We start from the raw sequence: 12,231 nt of genomic DNA, 5'->3' as shown, positions 1-12,231 counted from the left end.
GGAAGGGGGCAGCTGGAGGATGAGGGGCTGCTGGGCATGAGGCCTGAGCTCCTGGCAGCCTCATTGGCAGCTGAAGCAGAGTCCTAGTCAGCCAGCAAAGGCTCACGGTCAAGGAAGCAACGCAGGAGCTCCCACGCCAGGCTCTGGGCAGGGCTGGGGATTAACCCAGGGATTTCACACACAACAAAGAACTTCAGACTGGCCTCTTCCCTGCAGCCCTGGCCTGCCTCTCCTCTAGGCACCACCCGAGCTGCCCACCTAAGCCGGGTTCATATTCAGTGGGTGCACACCATGAGCCAGGCTGCGTGGACCCCACGGACTCTACCACCTATTAGCCTCCAGACAACCCTGTGGGGCGGGTGCCAGCACCCCCAGTTTGCAGATGAAAAAGCTGAGGATTCCTGAAGCTCAGTCCTGCACCCCCATAAGAGTGCTGGAAAGCCACTGGGTTGGGGTTCACATGCGGCTCCGCTGACTCCAAAGTCCTACCCCAGCCCCCGTCCCTCTTCTCTGGCACAATCCTCCCAGAGAGAAAGTCGGTGCAGCTGAGAGGGTCCATGTCTCTCTGCCCACTAGACCCAAAGCCCTAGGTCTGTTTTGCCCACCACTGTGGCCCTCGCCACTGACCCAGAGGCTGGTACACAGCAGGTGCTCAATAAATGAATGTGGAATGAAGAATAGCGGGTGAGGACTCCTCATGTCTCTGTCAGGACCCTGCTTGAGAAGGTCTCCCATGACAACGATTCCCCAAGGATGAGAATGGCCAGAAGAGTGGCAGGGGTCAGTAGCGAATGGGAGGAGAGGCTGGAGCACGGGAGTGACAGAACCCACTGTCCCCACCGTGAGGTCCCACTCGGTGCTGCAGAAGGAGCAGGACGAGTCCCAGAGAATCATTCACTACAGCGTGTGTCTTGGGGACACAGATTCATAAACCACAAGTCACCACACCTGCTTTGCAGGAACCCCAGGAAAGCAACAAGAGTGGGTAACATTTCTTGAGAGTTTAGTCTGCACCAGGGTCTGCCCTGTCTGCCCTGAGCACCTACCATGGAATATGGTGTTGTAAGCCAGGGTCCCGGGTTTGCGGTTTTCAGGTACACACCGTGAAAAAGCACCCACTTGTAACTGCATCTTGAGTTCTCCTTGTTTCAGAATAGTTCCCATCCTAAAAACCCCCCCTGGGGAGAAGTTTATCCGTCATTTTCTGTGATGTGTGTAGAAGCGTGACCTGCCACCATGCCTGCACGGACCTTACCACGACATGAGATGGCTCAGCCCAGCAGCCCCGCGAAACCCCGGGATCCCCTCCATCCAGGAGGAGCTGCTCTGGGAACCACCCCTGATGTCCTCCTTACTTGCTGCAAGTCCTACAATCCCCTCGGTAAGCCTTCCTTGGCTGTGATCACTGGACCGTCACCCACCATGCAATTGAAACTGCCCGAGGTGCAGTGACAGTGCGACCGCAGGGTGTGACTCGGAGCCGGACTGCTGGGCTGGGGTCCTGGCCCCCCAACAGCAGGCTGTGTTTTTGGAGAAACACCTTCTGTCAGCCTCAGATTTCTCTTCTGCCAAATGGGCACTGCCCCATCCCCTACCTCCTGGGCAACTGTGAGATTTGTACCCACTGAACACGCAAAACCCTCAGAAAAGCGCCTGCAACCACTGCGAACGGCCGTCCCAACTAAAGCTTGGGGCAAAACGCAAGGCGGCTCCGGCCATCTCACCCTTTCTGCAGGCGCACAGGGTGATTCTCAAGCAGGCTGCTGTGTGCCTCTCGCAGTGATCCCCAAATGTTGACCAACAGAGAGGGGGAACACATTCCTGCTTCTTAAGCGCAGCTGCGGCTGCCACTGAGCTCTGAGGTCACAAAATGGGTGTAGAGGGGGAGGAGTCTGCTCTGAGTGACAGGGACCACAGAGCAGCTCGGCACCCCCAGGAAAGATCACTCCTCCCAGGGTGGGAGCTATGCCTGGTGGCACCAAAGGCAGCAAGGGCGGATGGGGTTCCACTCAAACAGCACCCCCAGGGAGGCTTCCGCCCTGAGACAGCCGGTGCCTCTCGGGGGCAGTGTGCTTTGAGATCCCTCAGTCCCTCGAGGGGCCCCCACCAAGTCTCATGTTCTGACGGTGCAGGCAGGGCCGCCGGCAGATGGCAGTGAGGAGGGGCTGAGTCAGGCTACAGGACCCAGGGGGGCTGCACAGCCTCACAGAGGCGAGGATGCCAGAACCAACCCAGGAAGGCAAAGGCCATCTGCCCGGAGCAAAAGGCCAAGCCACAGGAAGACCACTGAGGCCACCCAAATGAAAAGCAAGGGCATGCGGGCGAGAGCGGCTGACACACACCTACAACCGCCGGGAAGCAGACAGTCCCTGGTCATCCCGAGAGGGCCCCTCCAAGGGACGTGACGGCACAGAGCAGGAATGAGCAGAGTCATCAGAGTCATGTCTGGGTTTCTTTCCCTTTTTCCTTTTTTTTTTTTTTTTTTTTTTTTTTGGTTAACATGTATTGAGCACCTACGTGTCCATGTTTCATAACTTTCACCGAAGATCCTGCGGGCTGTTTGCTGAGCAGGTGCTCTGTGAACCCCAGCGCTTCCTCAGTTGCTATTATTATCAGCATTATTAGGGGCTGAAATTACAGTTGCAACCTACGTCCACCAAAGGTAAAGCCCAGATGCTCCCACCTCATCACTCGGGGCCCCCAGTGGTCTCCAAAGAAGGCTAATGAGTAAGCTGTGGTTGAAATGGGCAAGGGAAGAGGCTTGGAGAGCAGAGCCAGTGGCCCAGGTCTGGAGCAGGTGCAGCTGGTGGACACCGGATGCCCCATCCTGCGCTTATTAACACGGGTCTTCTCAACTCTCATCCCCCGAGGCTGCACGTGATAGAACCCACTAAGCATGGATTCTATTTTCTGGAGTGAAAGTTATTCTTTGAGGGTCCTGTGCTTTATAAAGGGCAGGGGGCTGGCCCTGTGACACTGTCAGGGTTTAGCCATCAAGGGCTGTGTCGCCAAGTCCCCCTCACCCCCATCACCACGGGTTCCCTCCAATAACACCAACTTGTCCTCCCTAACCCTAACACAGCACTTTACAGATGGCCCGGCCATGGCAAGTGCGATCTACCGTCCTCACGACTGCCTTGGTTATGATCATCATCCCCAGTCCATAGAAGAGGCTATGAAGGCTCAGAGAGGGTGAGTGCTTTGTCCAGGGCTGCCCAGCAAAGTTAGAGCTAGAGAGGAAGCCATGTTTCCTGATGCCCAGGCCAGGGCCAGGCTGGGGACTTTTGGGTCCCAGTCTTTCCTTCCAAACACAGAAACAAAGGGGCAGAAGTCACGGGCAGCAGCTTCTCCAGAATCCAGCAGTCTGGGGAAGTGCTGGCTCATTCCAGTATAAGAGAGGGATTTTCCTTCTCTTAAATGCACACTCCACTCTGTCTTCAAAAGGCAAAATAAAGACATTTCCCAGAAGCATTGAAAACAAGGAAGAGAAATGCCCAAGGACCACAGTGTCCAGCCCCTGGCTTAGCAAATGAAGCAGTGTCTGGAGGTGCCTGTTTTTCCCAAATTAACCCAGCAGCCGCCATCTGCATCACTGCGGCTGCCTCCTCCGCTGCCACCCCCATCACACACGTGGACCCGGGCCCCTGTTCCCCACATTGCCAGCCAACAGTCTAAGTCAAGGCCCAGGGCAGCAGCACTAAGGGGCCAGGTGTCTGTGCCCTAGCTGCACGGAGGCTGGGAGACGCGTTGCACCATTGTCTGCTCTATTCATAGAGTGGGAGGTGAGCTCAACACAGATTTACACTTCACAGTTTACATGGCACGGCGAAGCCCACACCATGCCTTCAGAGATTTATGGAGGCAGGGGAAAGCCGGAGGCTGAGAGACGGTTCTGGTCATAAGTTAATGACACAGAATTCAGAAAGGCTGGGCTTGCAAAGGTGACTTCAGAAAGCTTCCTATTTCTAAAAGGTGGATGCTATTGAAGAATTCACAATCATCGCAGGCTGTCAATGAAAGTAATCATAAGCACACATACCCGCAACCCAGAAGAGAACATGGCAGGATTAAAAACAAACAGCCCATGTCATACAAGTGAGTTCCAGCCAAATCCTTTAGGGCCATGAGCAGAAGCTTTGAACAGGATTCTAAATTGCAGGCCTCCCAGCCTCCCTCGAACAAGGCCGTAAAATGAAACAGCAAAGGTCTTTCTCCAGCAGAGAAGGCAGTCCCCTCTGTCACTCCTCACAAAGATGTGACCTCCTGCCCCAAACAAAAGGTGCCCACACAGGCAGAACAACTGTGGGGTGCCAGGCCCAGGACCCACAGCTCCGACACCTGCCGTCCAGGGCCCGCACCCCACTGTCGGCTCTGGGCCTAAAGACACATACTGATTTATGTCGTTAGGGCCGGAGATGCACAGCTGCATAAGGCTGCCTGGGGACCGTGAGTCTGCAGTTGACATTGCCGTCCAAATACAGGATTGCAGACGTTAGGACTCTCTAAAGATGCTGTTTGTGCCTTAAATAAGAGTAGAAGCCCAAGCTGGCAGCACACGATGTGGAACTGAGCTCACCTGGAGACTCTCTAATGTCCAACCCAGGAAATTGGTGCAATCATTGGGGATGCACCTGCAGGTCTGTCCACCTGGGTGGTCGTTACAAAGCAGGCTGCTTGGTGAAAAAGTGTGTGTGGACACACCGCCAGCACACACATACATCAACATACGCCAACATGCACACCCCAACACATACACACACACACACACCAACATACACACATACCCCAACACATGCACGCACACACATCAACATACACCACCACGCACACATATCCCAACACATGCACACACACACCAACATACACCAACATGCACACATATCCCAACACATGCACACACACAACATACACCAACATGCACACATATCCCAACACATGCACACACAAACAACATACACCAACATGCACACATATCCCAACACATGCACACACACACCAACATACACCAACATGCACACACACATCAACACATGCACACACACACCCCAACATACACCAACATGCACACATACCCCAACACACACACACATACCCCAACACATGCACACACACACAACATACACCAACACACACACATACCCCAACACATGCACACACACAAACATACACCAACATGCACACATACCCCAACACATACACACACACACATCAACATACACCAACATGCACACATACCCCAACACATGCACACACACACATCAACATACACCACCATGCACCCATACCCCAACACATGCACACACACACACATCAACATACATCACCATGCACACATACCCCAACACATGCACACACACACACACACACATCAATAAGCACATCACAGCAGCACACACCCCAACACACATGCCCCAAACACACACACATCAAGCACACAGCAACACACACACACCCCAACAAACACACATACCCCAACACATGCACACACACACATCAACATATACCAACACACACACATACCTCAACACACACACACACACAACACATACCAACACGCACACATGCACACACACATCAACATACAACATGCACACATACCCCAACACATGCACACACACATCAACATACAACATGCACACATACCCCAACACATGCACACACACATCAACATACACCAACACGTACACATACTCCAACACACGGACACACACACACACCAATAAGCACATCACACCATAACACAGACACACAGCCCAGCACACATACCCCAAACACACACCAACACACATACTCCAAACACACACACACCCAACACACACACAGCAACACACACATACATTAACATCCACCAACACACACGCATACCGCAACACGTGCGCACACACACACACACACACATCAATAAGGACACCACACAGCAACACACACACACCCCAAATTACATGCCCCCAAAACACACATACCCCAGCACACACCCCAACACACATACCCAAACACACATACACACCAACACACATACCCCAAACACACACCCCCAACACACACACATCAACAAGCACACACACCAATAAGCACACCACACAGCAACACACACACACCAACACACATGCCCCAAACACACACACACGAACACACATATCCCAAACACACACACCGCCAACACACACACATCAAGCACACAGCAACACACACACACAGCAACACACACATACATTAACATACACCAACACATAAATATATCCCAACACACGCACATCAATAAGCACATCACACAGCAACACACACCCCAACACACATGCCCCAAACACACACACAACAAGCACACAGCAACACACACACACCCCAACACACACACACCAATAAGCACAACACACACCCAACACACACACACATCAGCAGGCACATATCAACACACACAACATACACACACATCAACACACACACTAATACACCAACATACACACACACCAACATACACACAACAAGCACACAGCAACACATGCATGCCACAACACATATACCCCAAACACACATACCTCAACACACGCACACCAACACAAAGACCAACACACATGCATACACAACACACACACTCCAACACACACATGCACATCAACCATACAACACACAAACCAACTCAATACACATATCAACAAACATACACCAACACACACACCCTAACACATACTCCAACACACACACCCTAACAGATACAACACACATGCATCAACAAACACGTCAACACATAGAACTAACACACATCAACACATACATATCAACAGACACACCCCCAAACAGACACGCAGCCCCTAACATGCACAGCCCGCATAATCCCTCCGGCACTTCCTGCACCCCGTACTTCACCACTCCGCCCCGGTTCCCCACAGCTGCCCAGGGGGGTTTCTCACAGCACTGGTACCCCGTCGGGATCTAGTTAATGATCAACTCTGTCTGTCTGGGTCTGCTGCTCAGTGTGAGCCACGAGAGTCCTTGTCCACTTGCCCACTGCTGTGACCCCAGGGGCTGGCCCAGTGCTGGCCACGGTGGGCCCTCGACACTGTTAGCCCAGCGAGTAGACGACACTCCTGGCCCCTGCCTCGGCTGCCTGACAAAGTGACCCTACCCACAGTCCACAAGGAGGTGGCATATGACAGGACCCCCGCCTGTTGGCCCCAGAGAGAGGGGCCGCGATTGGGGCTCGTGGGGTGGGGCCAGGGCCCAGGCGGCAGGAGCCAGGGTTGGGGGCACAGGGGCCAAAGCAGGGGAGGGGCCGGATCCCAGCACAGTGGGGTCGGCTGCCTGGTGTGAGGCTGGCGCTGTGTTGGGCGCCTGTGACCCACAGCCCACGACCCCAAGCTCACCGGCGCTGCTGCCCGGCTGTAAGATCGGGCTTCTTACCGGAAACTTCCATCAGCTGAGGTGGCCTCAACGTGTCTGCCTCACGCATCCTGAGAGAGGTGACTAACACAGGTCATTTCAAAAAAGGTCTTCTTTCTACTTTACTTCTATAATTAGAAAAAAAAACTAAAGTTGAGTGATAAAAGACCCTTGGTGCATGCACGTCGCCACACATCACATGCAACGCACACCACCACCCACGGCCACCCTGGCCACCCAGCGCCGCTCTCGCCAGCGCTGGGCCGGGGCTGGAAACACCTCCCTCCTCCCGGCTGCAGGAGCCGCCTGAGCCTCAGCTTCCAAATCTGTGAAATGGGGACAACATACCAGCTGCTCCTCGGGCTATGCTGGCCCCAAATGGGGTGACCCCTTCCCATTTCCCTCTGTCATTTGTCTTCAAACTTCACCGCCCCCCCACCCCCCGCAGCTATTTCCCCACAGCCTATGAAATCCCTCACTAGGGACTCCACGTCCTGCCAGCTTAAAAACATAGAAATGGAAACCCCTCCCAACCCTGTACAGGCCCACAGCACACTCAGGCATAGGGACAGCTTTTCCTGGCTGACTTCTGAGCCTGCAGATGAGAGCACATGGTCACTGAGGTCCCACTGTGGCCCAGGTGAACTATCGCCACCTCCAGGAAGCCTTCCCTGATGCCTCTGACAGGGACAACACCCCACGCTGCAGTCCACTGCGCTAATATTTACCTTGAGGTTGCTTTACTGCCTTTATCGCAAGGTTAGCCCCACACCACCCCTACCCAGACGGCTTCTTTCCAGCTCCTTCCACAGCATCTGATGTTCATCTTTCCCCCACCTCACTCTGTGTGGCTTGAGGAAGAGATGAGGGTTCGGTAAATTATCAACAGACACTGAAGGAGAGCTTCTTAGCCTCGAGGTGAAGGGTATGAACTGCACTGCCTGGGATTATGACAGAAACATCACTGTTTCAGGGGCACACATAACTTTATGGGTAACTTCAAAGAAGGTAAGATGTTTAGAGACGACCCTGAGCTGAACAGATTTCAACTACTAGCATTAGCATGCACAGTGCGCTTTCTCCTCACTATGTAAAGAACTCTTACAAATAAACCAGAAGACAAAGATGAAAAGCTCAGTAGAAAAGTGAGAAAAAGAGACTCACAACTCATTCACATAGAAACACACACGAAGAAAGAAAAAGAAACAATACTTTAATTCACATAAGAAGAAAGGCAACTGAAAAAAGGTGTGTCCACTCTTACCATTTTAAAAGAATGTGAATTAAGCCAGAAATGTAGCATTTTTCAAATATGGCAGTGACCATAAAAAGGCCCTGCGGCCCGTACCCCAGCAGGAGTGTTATCAGTGGTGAAAGCCCCTCCTGTGTAGGGTAGGTGGGGTGGAGAAGGGGGCACCTCTGCAGGGGGCAATTTGACAACGTGAGGCTTCTCAATGCACAGGCCCCTTGTCTTCTAGGGATTTGGGTGCAAATCTCGCTCTTGTGTCAAGAACAATCATTTCCAGTGTTGTTTGTAATGGTAAGTATTGGTAAAGGGCGTACCTGGGCATCAGCATGGACCCGAGGATATGGCCGTCTATCAGTGGATGCTACACAACTGTTTAACAGGATGAGGTGTTTCTATGTGTGTGTGCCAATATGGAAAGATATCAGGTTAGGTGCAGTGGCTCATACCAGTAATCCCAGAAGTTTGGGAGGCTGAGGTGGGCAGATTACGTGAGGTCAGGAGTTCAAGACCAGCCTGGCCAACATGGTGAAACCTCGTCTCTACAAAAAATACAAAAAATTAGCTGGGCGTGGTGGTGGGCGCCTGTAATCCCAGCTACTTGAGAGGCTGAGGCAGGAGAATTGCTTGAACCCTGGAGGCGGAGGTCACAATGAGCCGAGATTGCACCACTGCACTCCAGCCTGGGCAACAGACTGAGACTCTGTCTCCAAAAAAAAAAAAAGAAAGAAGAAGGAGAAGGAGAAGAAGAAAGATACCAAAGGGAAAAAAATCAAGGTGTAGAATGGCATGGAGGTCTAAAATCAAAGGACACACACGTAAATGCTCATCAGTGCAGAGATGTCCAGAGGATACACAGGTGATTACATGGCAAATGGTTCCGGGTTGAAGGGAAGGGAGAGTGTACTTTTCACTTCACCTCCTCTGTACAGTTCAGCCATTAATTTTCTGACACACCATCTAAAACGTTTTTTAGTGGCATGGCAATTTACAGATTAACCCTTTCCATAAATATTATTCCGCCTGAAAAAAGAATACAGTTCAGACACATGCTACGATGTAGATGAACCTTGAAGATTTTATGCTAAATCAAATACACCAGTCACAAAAGGACAAACCCGGTGTGATTCCACTTATATGAAGCCCTGGAGGAGTGAAATTCATAGAGACAGGAAGTGAAATAGGGGTTACCAGGCCTGGGGTTATGGAGAGCTGGTGTCAATGTGTACAAAGAAAAAGCTCTGGTGACGGGTCATGGTGATGGTTGCATGACAACGGGAATGTACCGGATACCACTGAATTAGACACTCAAAATGCTTAAAATGATTAGCTTTGTGTTATGTATATATTACCACATTAACAACAAGCCCCCCAAAAAAGTTTTGCATTCATCATTCCATTTAACCTTCCTGAGAGCCCAAGGAGGCAGCCAGCCCTATCTCAGGTCCCAAAGCTGGGACATCAGATTTGGGACTCACACCCAGATTCTCCTCTTCCTGGCTCTTTACCCCACCCCACGGCTGCTTCCTTGGGATAGAGATATCGGCATGGAGAGGTGCCCGCCACCCATCTGCCAACTTCCACCGACACACAGGTGCATTGAGCCAAGTTCATCGCCCCCGGCAACACGAGCGTTTCAGAGCAGAATGGAAACATACAAGGATGATTTCACAATCTGTGTTATGATGGCGCCAAACATACCCAAGGCGGGGAGGGGAATAAAGTCCCCTGCTATTTTCACTAAGCAAAGAAAAATGAGATGAGGTCATGTCACCTTCCGAACGCCAATAACGCGGCGAATGAAACTGTAAAATAAAATCTCAAGTCAGCCCCCACGGCAGCAGATGCTCCCTTGGCTGAAGGGGCTCAGGGTTCAGCCTTGGAGCCGTGGCACCATCCACACCATGTGCTATATTCATGAAAGAGCCAGCCACAAATGCAGTCTGTCCCCCTAACTTGTTCTCTTTACAAAGCCAGCAGAGAGGAGCTGGCCACTCTCCCGCACCGCCACGAAATGTCCTCCCTGCCCTGCTGCCTGAGCCACTCTCGGGCAGGGACCTTATCAGTGTCGCTGCCATTTCTCAATACCAGCTCGGAGCAGGTGCTTGACAAATGTTGAGCTCGTTACACAGTGAGTGATTTATTATACAGCTCAAACCTACTTCTGACTTTCCATTGGGAAGGGCTAGATCGCTCCCCCCAAAACCCACAGGCTTCAGTCTTTGCCCCTAGAACCTCGGGATGTGACCTTATTTGGAAATAGGGTTGTTGGAGATGAAACCTGTTGAGCCGGGGTCATTAGGCTGAGTCCCTAATCCAATATGCCTGATGTCCTTACCAAAAGAAAGGGTGGGAATTTGAACACACAGATACGCACACACAGGGAGGGCGCCATGTGAGGACGGAGGTGGAGGTCGGGATGAGGTTTCCACAGGCCAGGGAGCAGCAATGGCGGTTGCAAAGCACCAGAAGCCAGGAGAGGGGGCTGGGACAGATCCCCCACAGCCCTCAGAAGGCACCAACCCTGCCCACACTGTGGCCTTGGACTTCTGGCCTCCAGAACTGAGGGACAATTCCTGTTGTCTGAAACCAGCCGGTCTGTGGATTTGCTGCGGCGGCCGCAGGTGAGTCACACATGTGCTGTGTGTGGTGCTTCCCCAGTGTCTCTCCCAAGCCTAGTGTAACCTCCAGACTGTTTCAGTGACTAACCTTTACAATATGCTGTAACATCAAGGAGGATGATTCCTGCCACTGCTTTCCTTCTCTCCTTTAAAATAAAATTAAAAATCTACCATTCTGAAAGGTCTTCTCAAGCCCAGGCTACAGAAGCACCCACCGACCGAGCAGCGGTCAAGGGTGACAAGTGGGCGAGAAAATGGCAGAATCAGATCTGGAGTTTGCTGCGTGTCTCTGAAGCTGGACGCTGCACTAGGCATCCCTGACGACTCTCACTTAGTGCTCACCACAACCTACAGGCGATGCAGGAGGCTCCCCATTTGACAAGTGAGGCCACTGAGGCACAGAGATCAGATCTCCCCAAGGGTGCACAGCTGCATAGGTAGAGGGGTCTGGGTCCTAAACACCACGCCACCCTGTTCCACTGGGGAAGCCAGAAACTGGCCACCTGGCCACCTGCCCCAGGACCATGGGGCCCCTGCAGATAGCCCTGCCCTGCTCTGCTGCCCAGCTCTGATGACACCAAGCTTCTCACTTTAAAGTACGTGCACTCTCCAATCACAGCTTTATTGCCCTATGCTATATACCACACACTTCACATTTCCAAAGTGTACAATATGGTCGTCCTAGTGTATTCACAGAGCTGTGCAGCCCTCACCAGGATCTACTTTTAAAACTTTTCCTCACCCAAGAAGAAACCAAATGTTCATTTGTGGCCATTCCCCAAAGCCCTAGTCCCTGGTACCGCTGATCTGCTTTTTGTCTCTATGAATTTTCTGATTATGAGCATTTCCTATAAACAGAATCACACACTGTGTAGCCTTTGGTGTCTGGCTTCTTTCACTTAACATGATGCGGTCAAGGTCCGTCGGCACTGTGGTGTGTGTCGGGACCTCCTCCCTTTTTCGGGCTGAATAATAATCCACGGCATG

General features: G+C 52.0%; 1 protein-coding gene across 2 annotated transcripts in view; it reads right to left on the bottom strand.

Moving 5' to 3' along the window:
* Positions 1 to 12,231, bottom strand: part of PPP2R2C (protein phosphatase 2 regulatory subunit Bgamma) — a 245,247-nt gene that overhangs the window by 207,801 nt on the left and 25,215 nt on the right. The window contains exon 2 of one of the 2 annotated variants that reach the window (XM_039468084.2): positions 7,399 to 7,505. The exons of the other annotated variant lie outside the window; for it this stretch is intronic. Coding sequence (XP_039324018.1) covers positions 7,399 to 7,447 — 49 coding nt within the window. The 5' untranslated portion in view covers positions 7,448 to 7,505. The remainder of the gene's footprint in view (positions 1 to 7,398; positions 7,506 to 12,231) is intronic. 2 annotated transcript variants of the gene reach the window in all.

Source organism: Saimiri boliviensis, chromosome 3 (assembly GCF_048565385.1).
Source record: "Saimiri boliviensis isolate mSaiBol1 chromosome 3, mSaiBol1.pri, whole genome shotgun sequence".
NCBI lineage: Eukaryota > Metazoa > Chordata > Mammalia > Primates > Cebidae > Saimiri > Saimiri boliviensis.
The sequence above is the reverse complement of the archived record's forward strand: the minus strand, read 5'-3'. Positions and strand labels throughout refer to the sequence as shown.